The sequence below is a fragment of the Pistacia vera genome, unplaced genomic scaffold (assembly GCF_008641045.1).
Source record: "Pistacia vera cultivar Batoury unplaced genomic scaffold, PisVer_v2 Contig404, whole genome shotgun sequence".
In the NCBI taxonomy this organism is placed as follows: Eukaryota; Viridiplantae; Streptophyta; class Magnoliopsida; order Sapindales; family Anacardiaceae; genus Pistacia; species Pistacia vera.
In genome coordinates, this window is record NW_022196229.1 from 313486 (window position 1) to 333592 (window position 20107).

Genomic DNA, 20107 nt, shown 5'->3' on the forward strand with positions numbered 1-20107 from the left:
TACCAACTATTTTCCAACATTTTACAAGTGTTGTGCCATTCTCATATAACATATAGAAAGAATGAGACATCATTCTATACCCTGCTTCTTCCATGTGATAAATCGTGATTAATCGTATACATATTACTTTTTTTAATAGAGGATGTCATTGCTACTTTTTCTTAATATTGGATTATATTGAATTTTATTCTATTGCATTGTGATTATCTATACATTTGTTGGTTTTTTTTTAGCGCATTGTTTCTGGATGAGGCTTATGTTGTATTGGCCCGAAAATGGTCCAACAAATATATTATTATAAACAAGTTGAATTCAATTCCTACAATCCAATTGACCAATTTCTGAGTCAGAAGCATCTAGGCTTTTCTAATTATATATATATATAACAAACAAAAATTATTCTATACTATGAAAAGATATGAATACAAATCATTATACCCAATTAAATAATAAATAAATTAGTGGATCATAACTCTAATATTTGAACCATCTTTGAGTGGTCGGATAAGATGATAAAAACTTTTAAGTGTATAAAAGCAGGGACGGATCCCAAGTGTGTTAAGGGTGGGCCTCAATTTGAAAAAAGAAAAAAGAAAATTAAACATGTTATTCTATTTGGTTTAACTTTGGCCTACTCTTAATTTTTATTTTTAAATATTAAAAATGTGGCAAACTCTCAAATTTAAGACTAAAAAGTCTTGACCCACTCTCTATTTTAATACTAAAAGACTTGGCCCACCGCCCACCGTCAATTTTTTAATAAAATTTGTAAAAGCAAAACCTTACTCTACTGTTACAATTTGCAAACCCTCAGTCCGACAGTCCCTCGAGTCTTTGCACAGTTCCTTTACTGTTCTCACTAATTCTTCATATTTCAGACTTCAACAAAATTTAATCAGCTATTTTCTCTCTAGTTAGTACTTTTTTTTTTTTTATAATCCTTTTCTTTTATTTGTGTAGTATGTATTAGCATAATAACATTGTACATTAAATTTTTTATTGAGAAAACTTTTAGGAAAAAAGGAGAAATTTTTAAATTCCAATATTTTGTGATAGGTAAATGATTGTTTTGTGGTCCCAAAATTTAGAAGAAAAATAATATATAGATAATAGAAATAGAAATATAGATAGAACCAAGGAGGCTTTTATTTTTATATATTGTTCAAGTCTTTTAAGACTTTAAGTTAGAAAATTTAGAATTTCCATAGTTATTATAGAATTCAATTCATGAGTTAATTTATTTCTTTGCATTTATATAATTTTATTTTTTTGTATTTAGATATGGAAAAATATTTTAAAAGAAAGTCAATTGTTGAGATATCTCAACTTTGTTCTAGTGTCAATGATAATGAAAACCAACCTTCTTCAAAGAAAAATTGCTTCGAAGTTGACTTGGAAAATCTTTCTTTTGATCCTGGATTTCGACCAAGAATTACTTTTTATCATCCTAATGTTCGAGACCAAGTCAGAATACGTTATTTACAAAAGTGTCCTTGTCAACCTCGCAACCATAAGTTTCCCAAATCAAAATCTGGTGATCATGAACGGAGTTTCCAACGTTCTTGGTTTGACAAATATCCTTACTGGTTGGAATATAGTGTTGAGAATGATGCTGCATATTGTTTATTTTGTTATCTTTTCAAACCAGATAAAGGTGAGCAAAGTGGCGGTGATTCTTTTGTTCTTGTTGGGTTTCGCAATTGGAAGAGACTTGAAAATTTTTAATATCATATTGGAGGTCCTAACAGCTATCATAACCAAGCTTTGAAAAATTGTCAAGCTTTGATTAACCAAAAGCAGCATGTGAGTACAATTATTAATAAGAAATCTGACCAACAGCGAGAAGATTATCATATTCGGTTGAAATGATCAATTTCTGCTAGTCGGCTTCTTCTTCGGCAAGGATTGTCTTTTCGTGGCCATGATGAGTCTAATAATTCAATGAATCGGGGAATCTTTCTTGAACTTTTACACTATACAGTTGAGCAAAATGAAGAATATAGATTAGTAGCCATGGAGAATGCTTTTGGACATGATAAATTGATTGCTCCAAGTATCCAAAAAAACATAAGCATTTGCAGTTGAAACCATCAACAAACTAATTAGTGATCTTGGAGATGTTTTTTTTCTATATTAGTTCAAGAAGCTAATGATGGATCCAACAAAGAGCAGATAACAATTATCTTACTTTATGTAAATAAAAGAGGATGATTTGTTGAGTGTCTATTGAGCATTATGCATGTCACAGATACAACTGTTTTGTCACTAAAGATGGGAATCGAAACATTGTTCTCTAAATACAATTTGAGCATATCAAGATTACGTGGACAAGGTTATTATGGTGCAAGTAATATGCGAGGTCGGTTTAATGAGTTAAAAACACTTATATTGAAAGATAATGAATATGCCTTCCATGTTCATTGTTTTGCTCACCAACTTCAACTAGCACTTGTAGCTGTGGCAAAAAAGGATACAAATATTGAGAGACTTTTTTTGAAAGTTTCTTGTGTGATAAATATTGTCGGATGGTCACTGAGATGTCGGGATCTTCTTAATGAGAAACAAGCTTTGAAGGTGAAAAAAGCTATTGAAAGTGGTGAGCTTTCAACAGGCAAGCCCTTAATCAAGATACTAGTTTTAAACGGCCAGGGGAAACACGGTGGGGTTCACATTATGGGACTTTATTGAGCTTGATTAATTTGTTTTCATTTGTTATTGAAGTGCTTGAGGATCTTACTAAAAATTCTGATAATAGAGTTGAAGCAGGTGATTTGGTGGATTATATGACTTCTTTTGATTTTGCTTTTAACCTGCACATGATGAAAAACATTTTGGGAATCACATTTGAACTTTCACAAGCATTGCAAAGGAAGGATCAAGATATTATAAATGCTATGTCTTTGGTTCACTTGTCGAAAAGAAGATTATTGTTGATAAGAAATAATGGATGGGATAATTTACTTGATGAAGATTCTCATTTTTGCATTGTTCATAATATAAATGTGCCAAATATGGAAGAGAAATTTGTTGCACGAGGGAGATCGCGGCGTAATGTTCAAGAGATAACAAATTTATTTCATTATCGTGTCGAGTTGTTCTATGCCATAATAGATTTGCAACTATTAGAGCTTAACAGTCGTTTTAATGAAGGTAATACAGAATCACTTATTTGCATGGCCTCCCTAAATCCAAGTGATTGCTTTCAAGCATTTGATAAGGGAAAATTAGTTCGTTTGGCTCAATTTTATCCACTTGAATTTTCTTCTACTGATCTTAAGGCACTTGAACTTCAACTTGATAGTTACATTGATGATATGCGCTTGGATAGTTATTTTTCAGAACTAAATGATATTACCAGTGTTGTTCAGAAAATAGTTGAAAAGAAGAAGCATCTTATTTACTCATTGGTATCTTTGCTCATCACATTGGCTTTAACCTTACAAGTTGTAAGTGCAAGTGTAGAAAGGGCATTTTTTGCTATGAAAATTGTGAAGACTCATTTACGCAATTAGATGGGAGATCAATTCTTGAATGATAGCCTAATTCCATATGTTGAGAAAGATTTATTTGATAGTGTTGATAAGGAGATGGTGATGCAACGATTCCTCAATATGAAACCCCGCCGACGACAATAGTAAATGTAAACTTTTTTTTTCTTTTTGTGAAAATTTTGACTAGAAAGACAGAATATGAAGGTTATGTATAATTAGTTTTCATTTAGCACACCCGAACAGAAATTCTTGGATCCGCCTCTATGCAAAAGCGTCTCCAATAGTGTTCTTTATTTTAAAGAGCATATTTCATATAAATAAAGAACATCTTCATTAATTTTTAAATATAAAGAATACAATTTTTATTCAAATCCAATAGACTCTTTAAATTTAATGAAGATGCTCTTTATTTTTAAGAAAGAGACTTAGTGGGAGAGAAAATTAATAAATAAAATATATAAGAACTTGTAGTTTATTAATTAAAATTAGGATAGAGAGTCAAATTTGACCATCTAAATGTAGAGAGTCAAACTCACTCTCTAATTTATATTTTAAAGATAAAGAGTCTATTAGACTCTTGTTTTTATAGATAGACTCTTTATAATAAAGAGTTTGAGTCATATAGTCTTTTGGAGATACTCTAACTCAAAAGGTTTTGAATTCGATTTTTCTTCTTAATAAGAGTGACCACTAAAAGGTTTATTCGGTTGTTAACTTCAATGATTCAAAAGATTAGTCGAACTGCGTGCTAGCTGACTCGAAGACCCAACTTAAAAAAAAAAAAAAAAAAAAAACTCTTAACATATGATATTATCCTCGTATCATATATGAGTAATACTACGTTTACACCATATTCATTACATCATGATGTGACATATGTTACAACCACACAAATTTTTAATTATTTTGAATTTTTAATATTATAATAGAATTTGTGTGGTTGTGACATATATCACATCATGATGTAATAAAAATTATGTAGTGTAAATATAGCATTACTCGTCATATAATGATATCATATATTCATATAAAAAATTAAATATTAATTTGAATAAATTGTGGGTTTCTTTCAAATTCAGGGGGCGAATTGAATTCTATATTTAATAATGGATAAAGAAATCTCAACCAGAAGTGAAATATTTTACGACTTACAAAATAGAAAAAACAAAAACAGATAAAACGAAAACGTAAAAAAACGCCAAAAACTAAACTAAAACTAAAACTAAAACAGAGTAACAAAGAACGAAAGAAAAAAAGGAGTGTAAAAAGAGAGAGAGCCAGATACAGAGAGCCAAGGAGGAGGTGGCCAAGCCCTAGAGTTTCTCTCTCTATCTCTATCTGCCTCTCTCTCTCTCACTCACTCAGTCAATTCATCCATCAACTTTCCCACTGCAAAATTGATTCCAAAGGCAAAAGGGTCGCTTTTGAAACTACTGAAAACATGGTTAGTTCCTCTTTTACATTCACTTGAATTGGAGATAACATTTTTTTTTTTTTACTTGAATTCACCACCTGGGTTTATTACGTTTTCAGCTTTTAGGGTTAAACTTTGCTGCTTTGTTGCTAAATTTTCAATCTGTTATTGGTTTTTATCTTTGGTGTTGATATAAATCTTGTTCTCGGGTTGATGGGATTTTGATGTGTGAAATGTAAGTTGTATTTATGTGTTTGTATTCGTATGTTAATATGGATTTATTTGCAGCATAAGTTAAATAGAAGCAACCGTGACAAGCTCCAGCAGTTTGTGACTATAACCGGAGCGAGGTAATTTCTTTTCAGATCATTTGTTGATGTGATTTTACTGCTTTTGTTTATTTTGTACAGTGGATGATAATTCAATGATTGTGGACGAGGTATGTGTTTTGGTACTAGATTACTATGTTGTCGAAAACTTTGAGTATTTTTCTCCTGATTTTAAGTTTTATTGGCTTGAAAATGAGCTGCAGAAATGTTGAAATGTAAGAATCGTTGGTATAAGATTGGATATGTTGTCGGTTCTAAATTTGAGAACCTTTTGTTCTCGTATGTGAACTCTGATTTGGTAATGCAAATGAATTAGCAGCAGCGTACTTTGAATATATGTTGCATGGATGTCGATTTTCACGTAAGTGCTGCTTAGAAACTGCCTACTCACTCATTTTCTTATCTCTTAAAAAAATCTTCCCAAAACGTCACCTCTACTGTAAGAAGGGGTGAGGGAGAGAGAAGAGGGCATTAAGCCCTCCTCCAAAGCAAGTAAAATTGTGGGTGCACACAAAAAAATTATAATGGAATTTGGGTAGATTATGTCTTGATGATAGAGAGAATGAACATAATAGTTCTTTGCTTGCATTAATCATGCAGGATGGCCTTGTTTGTCTTCATTTGACATTTTGCACATTATTTATTTAATTTTTTTTCCTTTTTCATAATGCAGTGAAAAAGTTGCATATCAGGCTTTGAAGGCCAGTGATTGGAATCTTGAAGGAGCATTTGATGTATTCTACAGCCAACCTCAAGTAAAAACAGTAACTGATAGCAGACATTTGGAGGAACTTTATAACAGATACAAAGGCAAGCTTAACCATCTAACTAGCTTTTTTTTTTTTTTTTCATCTATTTTGCACTCAGTTAGTTGCTTTTTTCTTTTCTGGGAACGTGGTTGAGTTCCTTGAAATTCACGGGCATGCTACAGAATGTGAACTCTATAGAATTTAGGAAAGTCAAGGTCTCAACATGATTGCCAATGGTGAATCTTTTGTTCAAAGTTGAAAAAGTTTTCCAGATTGATTTGAATCTTGATGTTGTTGGTTTAGATTTGGTGAAATTAAGAATCTTCTATGACATGATATCTCAATTTCTTCTGAGGAGGTTCATGAATTTTCTTCTCTTCTCAGTTTGATGAGCTCAGATGTCTTTGTTTATTAATGATTTGAAGACATTTATTTGTATTATTCTATTCTCATACTTCTATGTGTGCTAGACTAACCTTTAATGGGGTCTTGGTCAGTGAGTACTGATTTTTTGACTGGTTTATTTTGGTTCTTGCTGAAATATTGAAAGACCTATGAATCATTGGATATTCAAAAATTTTGATTTTGAAATGTCTCTGCAGATCCATATGCTGATATGATTATGGTTGATGGTATAACACTTCTTTGCAACGACCTTCAGGTATCTATTTTGTTTACTAGTTATTCATTTATTTGATTGTTGTGGTTTTGAGTATTATAATTCTGAGCCCGGTACTCTGTATGAATGGTAGCTATAATGAATTATTTTTGACAAGACATTTGACCTTTAAGCCGTTGTTTTCTTGCAGGTGGATCCTCAAGATATAGTTATGGTATGTATATAAGTTTATTATATATTCTGTTTTTACTAGACATGCATAGTTTTTTGTTTTCATTTTTGAATTTTTTGGGAGAAAATTATTGATACTTCCAGATCTGAAAACTCGTTTTTATAAGAAATAATGCCTTTGAGATGCAACCTCTATAAATTACAATTGAATATCTGATTGGAAGTTTAATGCAACCTTTTTCGCCCTTAGGTTTACTGCAGTGATTGTTATATCTATGAATGTTTTGGTGGTTGAAAGAGTTGAAAGGTTGTCTTGTGGGGAAAAAGGATAGGCGACTGGAAGTTTAATTTACATTGAAAAAAAATTAGTGATGGTATAAGTTAGCCTTTAAAAGTGAGCATTACAAACAATCTAGTTTTGTTTATATTCCTGTGAATTTTGGTTTATATGCTGTCAACCTGATGAAATTTATGTAGATACGCTTATTGCTTTGCTGAGTATTGTTGTTAATGTTAGCTATTATTGTTGTTTCAGTTAGTTGTTTCATGGCACATGAAGGCTGCAACAATGTGTGAATTCTCCAAGCAAGAGTTCATAGGTGGATTACAAGCACTAGGGTAATCTTTTATGTTCTTTCTGGTTGTTAACAGATTGTAAGGTTGGAAGCTTCATGGTGCAACTTTATTGAAGGCTTTCTGTTTTGGTGGCAGGATAGATTCTCTGGATAAGTTCCATGAAAGGATACCATATATGCGTTCAGAACTGAAAGATGAACGTATGTGATCTTGTGTATATTTTTGGTATTTACCTAAATATTGATAATAAATTTGAAAGTGTCACTTTTTGTGGCAATTGATTCTAGATTTGGTATATTTGTAGAAAGATATGATATCTTGCCAAACAGATCCTTTTAACTTTTCTTTATGGTTGTGGATAGATAGTACTTACATATTCTTGTTGAAGTAATATTTCTTCTTATGATTGTACAGAAAAATTCCGTGAGATATACAACTTCGCGTTTAGCTGGGCAAAAGAAAAGGTATTTAAGCCTTCCATAAGGACTTGAACTTGTAAATATTCTGATTAATGACCCTTTAAATGTTCATCTATCATTTTTTAAAAGTTACTTCAATCTGGCACTGAAGCTAGTATTTCATGTAGCACATGATGTAAGGTTCTGGGTATTATGGCTCATGATCCCTTGACATAAACTTAAAGAAGAGCTAGGATCACCTGTAATGTTTTCACTGACTGGTTTGCTTCAATTTTCTATAACAATGGCAACCTGAAGCCTCTCCAACTGTTTATCTTTAAATATGTCCAAAAACTTCAAGAATTTATAATATTCTTTTGGTGATGTACTCTGGTGATTATTGCCCTTATTTAGCTCTTTTTTTTTTTTTAATTAGTTTCACTGAGAAACTTGAGTCTTATAAAAGACACCATTATGCGAGGGAAGTCATTTTTCTGCTTTCATTTTGATTCTGGTTGGATTTGCAAATGTTCAATATTCATGACAGACATGAATCTTATTTTTAGACTTAAAACAGATGCATTTACGGCTCCTCTGTATGCTTAAGTTAATAGTGTAATCAACTCAGCTGTAGAAACAGTTATGTTTCAGTCTCATGTGCTACTTTAACATTTCTAGACAATTATAAATCAATTGTGTTGCTATTATAGTTATGCTTTAAATATTCATTTTGCTCTAATTTATGGTTTTCTAAGTTCATGAACTGATTTTTTTTATTTTCAATTTCAGGGTCAGAAGTCTTTGGCACTGGATACTGCAATCGGAATGTGGCAATTACTGTTTGCGGAGAAGCAGTGGGCATTGGTTGATCATTGGTGCCAGTTCTTACAGGTAGGTTGTAATGATGTGATTTGTGCGACTATTCATGTCTTATCATCTTGTATGGTTTTGTTTATAGTTCTATATACTTGTAAATATTAATGAAGATTCTCATGTTGAATTATCGAAGATTTATGGGACTATTGTCATTATCTCTGTAATTTTGCTTCTGTTATCTTTTATGGGTGCGTCTATTAGTAATTCTATTTGATGTATGTTTCCATTTTGATGCAATTGATCAGGCTAAGCATAATAAAGCAATCTCCCGGGACACATGGGCTCAACTATTGGAATTTGCACGGGTAAGATGAAGTTTGAATCACATGCCTGCTTGATGTGTTATTTTTCTCACCACAGTCATTGAACAGTTACGAACTAGCATGAGCATGATTGATAGTAAATAATAAATATTAAATTTGAAACACTTATGGGCAAGTTTGAAAAAAAATAAAATAAAAGGAAGACCCTTTTTTTTCCCTGTACATTCCCTACAGATTAGATTAAAGAATATGAATATCTTAGCCTTCTATTTTTTCTTCCCTTTTTTGTTCCTTTTCCAGTAGGACCAGAGAATCTTAGCTTTAATTTTATGTATATAAATGCTTTTAGAAAGTTTTGTTCTTCTTTCCACCTATCATTTTCTAATTTTAAACCGAATCATATGCATCGCTAATGCATCAGTCTTGCTAATGCATCGCTAATGCATCATTGGCAAGAATTCTAAAATTCTATCCTTTACTTTTGGTCTGTGATATGACTGATATCAATCATAATTTGTTCTTGTTATTCAGACGGTGGACCCTGAGTTATCAAATTATGACGCCGAAGGCGCCTGGCCTTATCTGATTGATGAATTCGTTGAATACTTGAATGAAAATGGTATCTCACAATCGCGATGATGAACTACTGCTCTGGTGAATATTGCAATGAAGCGAGATCATCTTTCTTTAGTGTGATTGTAGTTGTGCTGCCCTGTGAAATCAGTTCATGTTTGTTTTGGAAAAAAAAAAACTAATTAACCCGAAAAATGTCTTCTAGTTCAAGACCTTTATTCTGTATTGACAATTGGTACACAACTTTCCCAGCCAATGGGATTGTTGATATGGTATATGCATTTTCTTGTGGAATAAAAGACGAGCCTTCTCTTCTCTTTCCCTCATGCTATGTTATTTCATTATTTTCAGCTCTTTAATACTTTGTCATTTTTGGCAACAAGCGTTGAAGCCCTTCCAAGTTTTTGCTTTAGGCTTCATATCTATTCCAACAGGAACAGGACTTGCAAATCCAACAGCCACTAAGGCTGGTTAATGAAAGATTAACGATAGTCAATTTGTATTTTCAAAAAATATATGTTTTTAAGCGCGGAAAAATCCTGAGGGAGATGGTTAATAAAAGATGGGATATGTTGTTATATATTAAAGCCGTATTTGGTAAATTAATATTAGAAAAATGCTTTCAGATTATCATATAACTATAAACCATAATATGGTTTCAGATTCAAATGATCCTAGACCTCCTAATAAATAAATTGTAGAGCAATGGTACACTTACAAAGAAATCTTATAAAAAATTTCATACAAAGTGATATGAAAAAAAAAAAAAGAAATAGTATTATTGTTAATTATATATCCATAATTATCATGTCAAAGTATGTTTATTAATCTAGAGCTGATCTCCATGAAGAGATATAGCCCCTTGTAACATAACTGTAAATGACTTTAATTTACCTTCATTTTATGTATATTAATAATAATATAGATAATGTATGCCTGTAAATAGTGGGCCTCTTGCATGTCACAAGCCATCAACCAGTGCTTATTGGCACTGTCAAATTTAGTCTTAACCATGGAAAGAAAGAAGTTCTTCTCATTCATCTTCTTGCTTTCTGGTAAGAACAACTAATTTTAATCTCATTTTGAAGAGTATTATCCATGAGCACGTTCCTGAAAATTTGAAAAAGGTGGTGCAAAGCAAACACATGGAAGATGGCGAATCATTCAAAGGCGTATGCATCAGCAGGAAACATCAATGTGAAAAAGCATGCATATCTGAGGGTTTCTCTAAGGGCAAATGTGCAAGGGGTCTCAAAAGACACTGCATGTGGAGATTATCCACCGTATACACCACCACCCCTCATTTGGAGATTTCCCTACAAAACAAAGTTTAATCACAACCGAAGGTGTAGATGAAGAATCAGCAATGTTTGGTTTAGAGGGCAGAGATCAGCCTGCGAAATCTCCAGAGTGGTCGCCTCATCATCATCATCATCATCATCATCATGTGCGTTACAATGCTCCTGCCCCACCTCCAGAAGGGGTATCATTAGAAGCTTCAGAAGTGAAATTGGTTAATTACAAACTTCCTCCTCCATATAAATAAGATAGACTAGCTAGCTAGTTTTGTAACTGATGAATCAAAATCAATAATACTAGCTACTATTTTTTTTCTTGACTTGTGGCTTGTTCAAACTTATATTCCTTCTGCAAGTAATTTCATATTTAGCCATATTAATTCGATCTGCATACTACAACTTAATTATGTTTATGTGATCATCGTTAACGAATGTCACTGCAAAATTTGGCAGTCTTATAATCACTTTGTAGTGAATTTCAATCACAATTGTATTGTAATATATAATTAGAAGCTGAGAAAAGAGTATGGTGAAAGTTGAAATGATAAGAGAATTGATTATAAAAGTGCTATAAGGAATGTGGTAATGGTGGTGGAGGTGGAGATGATGTGTTGGGATATGCTTTCTTATTTGTTTCATGTAAAATTGTATGTCTTTAAAGAAACCCTTCCCAACATTAACTCAAATCAATAGCATTATGTAAGTAAACTGAGATGGAATTAGTTAAGTGATAAAAGTAGAACACATAAACAAGAGTCAAAGAAGGGAGAGATACTATTGGTTTTCACAGTAACATAACTTTTGACATGGACATGGACATGGGCCAGCTAGGTTTTCTTTTTAACACCAAAACTTCTGTCAGAAGTAATATGAGCTTTGTACTATGTGTGAGAATCTTGAATTTATTTAGTTTTATGTCAAGTACCATAAGATTCTTCAAAGACTTTTATTTATTGACTTGGGCTGATCCAGTGTGACAGTCTCCATAGTTTCACACATTAGAGAATACAAATTGACAATAGGAATCAATGAGAGGAAATAATTAATTCTTAGATATAAACATCTTTTATTTTACCAACTTCTTGTCTTCAAAGCCATCCTCCTCCATTTCATAGTCAATTTAGAATTTAATATTTTAAACAAATCTTATTAAAAAAAAGAAAAAACAAATCCAGGAGATCACACAACAAATCGGTCGTTTATTTTATTACAGGAACTGAATACAGGTTTCCAGTACTGATCAAAATACACTTTGAAAATATACCTATATTACAACAACACACTTCCACCATAGAGTAAAGGAATTAAAGTCGCTATTACACAAGCAGCTTAATTGTATAGGAACAAGCATATGCAGATACTTAGGTACTGAACACCATTCAAATCGCTCCACCAACTAAAAGCTCAAGCCATTACTGAAATGGCGCACTAGCGATGAAAAATAATGTCCATCACTTGCTCTTAGTCGCTCATTTTTCTTTTTCTTCTTGATTTCAATGAGTGTGTCATGAAGACACCATGGAAAGCTGAGGAAATGTACACGCGTAATTCCTTCTTTGATGCAATGACCCCAACAACTGTGATGGTATGTGACATAATACCATGCTGAAGCCTTTGCATCTACATCATTAACATCAGAATTACTAGAACCTGACTCACTTGCCTTGTTGAACCAGGCCCTGGCTTCCTTTCTTATTGACCTTGTGGCAGAAGTAATTGCATCCAGATCCCTTCTCTTATGAAAACATTTTGCCATTTTAATGATGTATCCACTGACTATTTCAGCCTCAGTTTCGATTCCATAATGCTTCATCAGGTTACTCAACCTACTATCATACTCGCATTTGTAATAGAGAGCTTCTTTGACATATTTCTTGAAACCACCTACTAACATATCGAATCAAAAGACCTCATTCTACTTCCTTAGTGAAGGCTTGATAGTTGCTGTAGTGGTGCAATGCCTTTTAACTCTCGATACAGCCTTCCCATACACGCTCTGATGATAGGTCATATGGTCAGGCTTATCCATGAAGTCTGGATATTTCTTGACACGTAGTTCACCTGGTATTTCGCTGCCACACCATTTCTGAAAATCCACGGCAATGGAGGATAGTGGGGGCGAGCTGAACATTGCTTACTCCTGCCTTCTTGGTTCTTTATCTGCAAAGACACTGGGCATACTGATTATGCCCAACGTGTCTTGACAATAAAGTCACGAAGTACTCCTCAACATCCTGCAACAACAATATATATGTTAAGCAAAGAAAAAGACCACAACAGATTACAGCATGATCAAACACCACATGTATATTAAATTCTAATCTGATGCATACTGAAATAGAATTCAAGGTCAAACTCATGAAATGTTTCTTAGGAGTATCCTAATTACCCATCTGCACTCTATGAAGCATTGAGCTACACATCCAGCATTAACAGATTTAGCTGAATTATATACTTTCATTGTATTATAGAACACTTTATGAGAAAATGTCAAGACAGCAGCCAAGAGAAACTAATGTACATCAATAGTGCTTGCTAGAAACAGCGAAAATTTAATCTAACAATCAAATGGCAGGACAAGATGATATATGTTTCGATGCAATTTCATATGAAAATTACAGGCAGACTGCAATGACAGAAAAATTTGAATATCATAGGATTTATTGTTTGTGTGTCTATCTAATGTAGTGTACTTGTGGAATTAAATCAAATAAAACAACTAGAAGTAGAGTTGATTCAAGAATGTGACTAAATAAGTCTTAACATGCAGTGTCTAAAAGATTGATCAATACCTCAATCATAACTCACGATGCAAAACCTTAGGTGGTCTGGGTTATAATCCATGGGAGGAAACTGACGAGGAGGAATGAGATCATTATCCCAACATACAAAATAATTGTCTCCATCGAGATCACTCCCTGAACATTCATCTGGATGGGGCCTAATCAATAATGAAACTAGTGTCAGTTTCTAAATTGATAATCATGGATACGAATTGGTATATCCATAAAAAAAAAAGGCTGTAAAATAGAATTTGGATACACAGATATAGGATTTAAGAATATCTTGAGCTTGCACTGTACAAATTTATGAACTTACCGAGCAGGAAAAGAGAACAGAACAAATATTTGTAAATACATGCATACAAAATGTATTTCACGTAATCATTAAAATTATCGAAGCATTTCAATTTCAGAAATATCTAACATGAAATATAAGACTTTTTTGAAAAACGGGCTTACCTTTTTCCTTTTGCTGGGAAAACCACACAATCCACCATATGGTGCAAAGCTGGCACGTCCACAGCTTTTAAAACACGCATATCTCCCGGATGAAGACATGGATTTTTAGCAACCACCACCTTTCCCTTACAAACACTGCGTTGACCTGATTCATTTCCACGAGATTGGGGGGAGAGACTATCAGAAAATTGACTACATCTTGAGTGAGAATATTGCACAAAGACCTGTCCATATTCTAACGTCCCTGTCTCATCCAGAGTTCCCATCATATTTCGTCCTTTGGGAAGAAATATCCTTGCTTTAGTTCGCAAGTCCTGCAGATTTGATGCGCGGAATGTCTGTAGCATCAGTGAGAGAAACGGTTCTGCATCTGGCCTGTAATCACACTTAAGCATTTCCTTGAGAACATTTGTACTCTCCCCTGAAGACATCAATCCGAGTGCCTCAAGTGCCCTTGAAGGGTCTGTCAAAATTGCATCTAATTGAGCTATCGCCTCTCTCTGCTTCCTTTCAAAAACATCATCTTTAATACCAAGGGTCGACAAGAGGGTGATTAACTGGCGATTTAGAAAATAAGGCTGATATTTGCTATTTTCCAAAATATCCAGACTAGTGCTGTCTGATTCGAATTTTAACATACTGGGTCTTAATGATAACTTCATTGAAGAATTTGGATCAATAGCTACAACACCTTTGAACCCACCATATCGAATTTGGAAGGCAGATGGAGTATGGCTTGTGAAACCACATTTTTTTGCCACTTCTTGTGCTAGTTCGGAAGATATTTTCCCGATCCCATCAGAGAAAACATATTTAATTCCATTTCTTTCGACTTCCACATCAGGAATTATTTCGATGTCCTTCCTATCAACATGCACAGCTACCCTGGATGCACTCAAAGACTGACCAAGTCTGGCTGCATATTTTGCCACATTTTTTATCTCATGAAAATCACCCAAGCTCTCTCTAATATCTGCTGCAGTAAGCCCAGGTCTAGATGCAAACATCCATAAAGTATTCTCTCTTACTTGACTATTTGAGAAAGCAAGGGTTTCAAACTTCTTGTCTCCTATGACTATGCCATTTCGGAGAATTGACATTATCCTTTGATATATTCCTGTACGCCTTTCTTCTGATGTCCTAGGAGATAAAACTGTTGAAAACAATTTACCCATATCCTCATCAACGAAAGAAACTCGAAGAAAATTATCAATGTCATCAGGATAACTGCGTAAGACACGATTGGAGAGACTGACTTCTGGACCACAAAAGTATATTTTGGTGGGGGTTACCAAAACCTTGTGCACATATACTAACCCATCATCCAAGGCAATGGTAGGCGATCCAAGAACTGGCTTAGACTTTAAGTAGTTTCTGTATTGAACTTTGAGCCAACTTACAGGGTCATAGCAGCATTCTCTTAGATAAAACAGCTTCTCCAAAGCATGCTCTATGAGTGCTATATCTATTCTGCTTGGATCAACGAAGCGAAAGAACTTGACGTCAAGTGCTGGCCCCGGAATACAACCGTGCTGAATCAAGGAATTAATTTTGAACAAGATCCTAAATGGCAAGTCAATACCTTGAGGTGGACTTACAATTGGGACAAGATCAGAATTGCAGGAGAAAGTAGAATCTTTCTCTAGACTCAAGTTCCCTGGACTTTCCTTGTAGAAAAAGAAATCTTTCAGAACTTTTGGAACATGGCCCCTGCCTGGAAGCTTCAAACACATACCAGATGATTTTCCAATGCTGAAGGATGGAGTAAAATCAATTGTCCGTTCCCAGTGGATATCTCTCTTATAAATAAGAGGAGCTCCATATAGCTATTAAAAAAAAAGACAAAGAAATTAATTTATTAAATAAAAGAAAGACATCGCTAATTTGAAGAAAACAAGTTTGACGTAAAACATCCAAAAGAAGCAAAGAAAACAGAGACATGACGCAACAAAATTTTACATTAAGTGTACCAGATGAAATTTAATTAAAGTAACTATCAGAAAATAAGTAGAGTTATTTTAGAAGAAAGCCATGTTCAGGAAGTCTCACAAAGGTTTATGTGTGCAAACATGGTGGACATTAAGGTAGCTTTATTCATATTTTATCAGATGCTAAACAAATAATCATAATCATAAGTTTTAGTTAGCAAACCTGGATGACAAGAAACTTCACAGATTGATCGAGTGGGCGTTTTAGCTCAATCTGCCAAATTGTCTCGTAAGAAACCTCGAGCTTATACTCCTCAGAATCGTATGATAGAAAGAAGGTAAAATTTCTGCTATCGGAGTCAAATTTCACAGAAACATTTTCCTGTGACCAGAGCACAGAAAACGTCTCCTTTGAAATCTGGCAGCCAAAGTTCAACCTTGCATTGTCAATCCTGTGCTGAGGAGTTCTCGCCTTTGGTGATATGCTATCACCGTCCAAATAACAAGCTTTCAGATATGAATCCCCATCCCATATAAGTTTTTCAGTAGCCCCGCGCACGATCAACTCTGCGGCTTCCACGGTTGTGAATTCAACTATGGCATATGCCCTTGAACCTTCTTTTTGCCCAACTTCTACTACGTCACAGACTGTTCCTTCACCCGTATATCCCTCCACAAATTCCTTCACTGCGTTTGTAGGCTTAATTGAATCAAACCCAAACAACTTGATTGTCTTAGCCATTTCGTCGAAACAATTTCAACTGCAGTTCCATATCCAAAACAAAAGTCAGCAACTTTAACAAAGTTATTCTAGGCATATCTATTACACATGAACAATGTTGAACCCAAAATGAACTTTTTGAAGCCATATCCTAGTAGTTACTTTCTTATAAGCCATCAAAGTCCTAGGAACTACATGTCATCCACTTCATTTCCACATTTATGTATAAACTACCTCTTAAAAACCTTGTCAATTTGAGCTAATTAAGGTGTAGAAAAAAGAATATTATTTCTTGTCTGTAGGTTTTATCTAAAACAACATGATAAAACCTTTCTCAAGTTTCATATAACCAGTTTTCCAAAGCAATTCATCTATCACCACCCATACAAAAAGGAACTAACATACTGATATAACAAGGTAGAGAAATAAACAAGACTCAGAAGAACACTTAATCACAAAAAAAGGCATCAAATTCACTGCAACATATAAACTAGCTCATACATTCCACAAAGTAATTATCTGTAAAGCAAAGAAAGAGATAGAATTTAAGAAGAGATTTACTTACAAGTGCTTGCAGAAATATCAATAATCAATGAACACGCTCTTGCTCTGTGAGAATCAAATAGTGATCAAGTAAGTTATATATATAGAACAAAAGAGTAACACTATTACTAACTAAAGGCATATATATTTCCTTCTCTTACAAGAGTGACCCGAAACTGAAAGTAGAAGGAAAATTTTCTTTTGGATGACACGCTTTTGCTGACATGGGCATATTGGATATGACATTTGGGTCCCACGGGGTCTCAAACTCCCATCTGACTGACACGTTTCAACATCTTACTGACTAATAAGAGTCCTTTCCTACGAAGTTGTTAATGTAACTACAACAGTATGTTTGTAAGATTCGTCAAAGTCTTCACTGATTGACTTGCATTGATCAGGTGTAAACGACTCCATAGTAGAGACTAGAGAGCCTCACTTGCTTTTTTCCAAGATTATTGGAATTTGGGTAGCTGATGAAATCAAAAGGTCTGGAATGTTCTAAAGCACAAAAGATTCGAACGTCGTTAAGTGGGGATTGAATGTGGAAATGAATGCATGAGTGAATGATGAACTCCTATTCCAAATATTTAACAAATAACTAAAGAAGTTAAATATATGGAAAAGAGAGTGAGGCATTGACTGGTTGAAAAAATGATGCCCCATAAACCAATGAAGTTACGACGATACTTCTAAGAAGGGGGAAAAAGTGATCAGTTTTGGATGTGATATGTTCCCCTTCTCCGTGCCATAGAAGAGAAGAACAGTACTGGTTGTGGATTGAATGCGTGTTTCTCAAGTAAACCGATTATTCTACATTTTTAACTCGGAATCTCTTAAGTAATAAACTCAATAATCAAGAGTCTCTATAAAACTATTCGATCAGTAAAAAATATAGATAAAAGTTTAAATAAATTTAAGGGCCCAATCGGGTCAATCCAATAACCTACTCATTTTTTTATTTGTTTTATATATCCGATTAGAAATGGAATGTCTCATATCCTATCTATAAATATAAGGATGNTGGATATGACATTTGGGTCCCACGGGGTCTCAAACTCCCATCTGACTGACACGTTTCAACATCTTACTGACTAATAAGAGTCCTTTCCTACGAAGTTGTTAATGTAACTACAACAGTATGTTTGTAAGATTCGTCAAAGTCTTCACTGATTGACTTGCATTGATCAGGTGTAAACGACTCCATAGTAGAGACTAGAGAGCCTCACTTGCTTTTTTCCAAGATTATTGGAATTTGGGTAGCTGATGAAATCAAAAGGTCTGGAATGTTCTAAAGCACAAAAGATTCGAACGTCGTTAAGTGGGGATTGAATGTGGAAATGAATGCATGAGTGAATGATGAACTCCTATTCCAAATATTTAACAAATAACTAAAGAAGTTAAATATATGGAAAAGAGAGTGAGGCATTGACTGGTTGAAAAAATGATGCCCCATAAACCAATGAAGTTACGACGATACTTCTAAGAAGGGGGAAAAAGTGCTGAGTTTTGGATGTGATATGTTCCCCTTCTCCGTGCCATAGAAGAGAAGAACAGTACTGGTTGTGGATTGAATGCGTGTTTCTCAAGTAAACCGATTATTCTACATTTTTAACTCGGAATCTCTTAAGTAATAAACTCAATAATCAAGAGTCTCTATAAAACTATTCGATCAGTAAAAAATATAGATAAAAGTTTAAATAAATTTAAGGGCCCAATCAGGTCAATCCAATAACCTACTCATTTTTTTATTTGTTTTATATATCCGATTAGAAATGGAATGTCTCATATCCTATCTATAAATATAAGGATGACATTCAATTCAATATTATGAGAGAATATGATCATGTGATAACACATAATATTTGATGTAAACGTTATTAAACACCATTGGATTGGTAGAGTGTTTGCTATTTATGTTAATTATGTATTAGGATTGGGTTTGCGTATTGAGTTTATGATGTTGTATATTATTATATAGCGTGTTGATGAAATTATAGTGGATTTCTCTCATATATGGATATAGGCGGATTATGTCAAACCACATAGGCTCCGTTTGTTTCGTTTTTGGGAATACTATTATTAGTATTCCCAAAAAAGTTAAACAGTAAAATTGTAAAAACTAAGAGAATTGTATTCAATATTATTCAATTTTTTTGAACCCCCTAAATTTGTTAATTTAATTAAATACCCCTAAATATTTTTTTTCTAAATTGCAAAAACACCCCTAAACCCACATTATACCAGATTCCGGCAGTGGTGGCCGGCTGTGATTATTCAATGGGTGGGTTGGGGGTATTTTTGTTAACTTTTAAAGTTTTATTATAGGGGTGTTTAGTAAATAAACAAATATAAGGGTATTTTTATTAATTTCCAAATCCTATATCATAATACTCGCCTAATTCAACTTTTTTTAACTTTTTTTAAAAAACTTTTCTAAAAAATGCAAAAAACATGAACCAAACGGAACCATAAATATCGTGTCTCTTTGTATGGTTTAATTTTATTCCTATGTTATTAATCTCGAATATATGTTATGCGTGATCTCTAACAATTTCAATTAAATAATGTTTCAATCAAAGTATGAGTAACAAGGACATGTTTATTTTGGTTTAAAAATACACTATTCATCAATAAATGGGACCATAACGTTATTATGGAATCATATATGTGTTCTAATAGTATACAGTGTCATCGTTGTATGACTCTTTTGGTATCACAAGTTAATGTAGGCATCCAACAAGTAATTAATACATTTTCTAGTCACCAATCACATTTAATATAAAAATAAATGGAGAAAAAATAAAATAAAAAAGGTCATAAATTCATGAAGGTGTTATAGATATGATGTGATAGGGCTTATGGTATTTTAGATTTTTTCTAAATTTAACGGAAAAGAAATTCATGAAGATGGTA

At 33.5% G+C, this 20107-nt stretch overlaps 3 protein-coding genes across 3 annotated transcripts; 2 read left to right on the forward strand and 1 right to left on the reverse strand.

The window, feature by feature from the left end:
- The first annotated feature begins 2271 nt into the window (after nucleotides 1-2271).
- LOC116142053 (zinc finger MYM-type protein 1-like) lies at nucleotides 2272-3512 on the forward strand. The gene is made up of 2 exons (XM_031427508.1): nucleotides 2272-2611; nucleotides 2722-3512. Exons 1-2 carry the CDS (start codon nucleotides 2272-2274, stop codon nucleotides 3510-3512), a joined length of 1131 nt encoding a protein of 376 aa, XP_031283368.1.
- Nucleotides 3513-4727: 1215 nt separating this feature from the next.
- On the forward strand, nucleotides 4728-9758 carry LOC116142015 (DCN1-like protein 2). Its single transcript, XM_031427471.1, has 11 exons — nucleotides 4728-4935; nucleotides 5194-5255; nucleotides 5908-6044; nucleotides 6586-6644; nucleotides 6793-6816; nucleotides 7309-7391; nucleotides 7485-7549; nucleotides 7764-7813; nucleotides 8537-8638; nucleotides 8869-8928; nucleotides 9418-9758. Exons 1-11 carry the CDS (start codon nucleotides 4933-4935, stop codon nucleotides 9523-9525), a joined length of 753 nt encoding a protein of 250 aa, XP_031283331.1. The 5' UTR covers nucleotides 4728-4932; the 3' UTR covers nucleotides 9526-9758.
- A 2184-nt stretch (nucleotides 9759-11942) lies between these two features.
- On the reverse strand, nucleotides 11943-17335 carry LOC116142001 (probable RNA-dependent RNA polymerase 1). The gene is given in 7 exon segments (XM_031427456.1): nucleotides 11943-12961; nucleotides 12963-12991; nucleotides 13279-13288; nucleotides 13576-13698; nucleotides 14000-15825; nucleotides 16151-16688; nucleotides 17214-17335. Coding segments are annotated over 6 exon segments (3315 nt in total). The 5' UTR covers nucleotides 16670-16688; nucleotides 17214-17335; the 3' UTR covers nucleotides 11943-12153.
- Between the last annotated feature and the right edge of the window lie 2772 nt (nucleotides 17336-20107).

Bases quoted from the DNA above. Each gene is read 5' to 3' on its own strand.
- LOC116142053 (XM_031427508.1), top strand. From the start codon at position 2,272: ATGGGAATCGAAACATTGTTCTCTAAATACAATTTGAGCATATCAAGA. The intron at 2,612-2,721 runs GCAAGCCCTTAA...TTGTTATTGAAG, and splicing joins AAGTGGTGAGCTTTCAACAG to TGCTTGAGGATCTTACTAAA.
- LOC116142015 (XM_031427471.1), top strand. The intron at 6,045-6,585 runs GCAAGCTTAACC...ATGTCTCTGCAG, and splicing joins ACTTTATAACAGATACAAAG to ATCCATATGCTGATATGATT. The intron at 7,550-7,763 runs GTATGTGATCTT...ATGATTGTACAG, and splicing joins TTCAGAACTGAAAGATGAAC to AAAAATTCCGTGAGATATAC.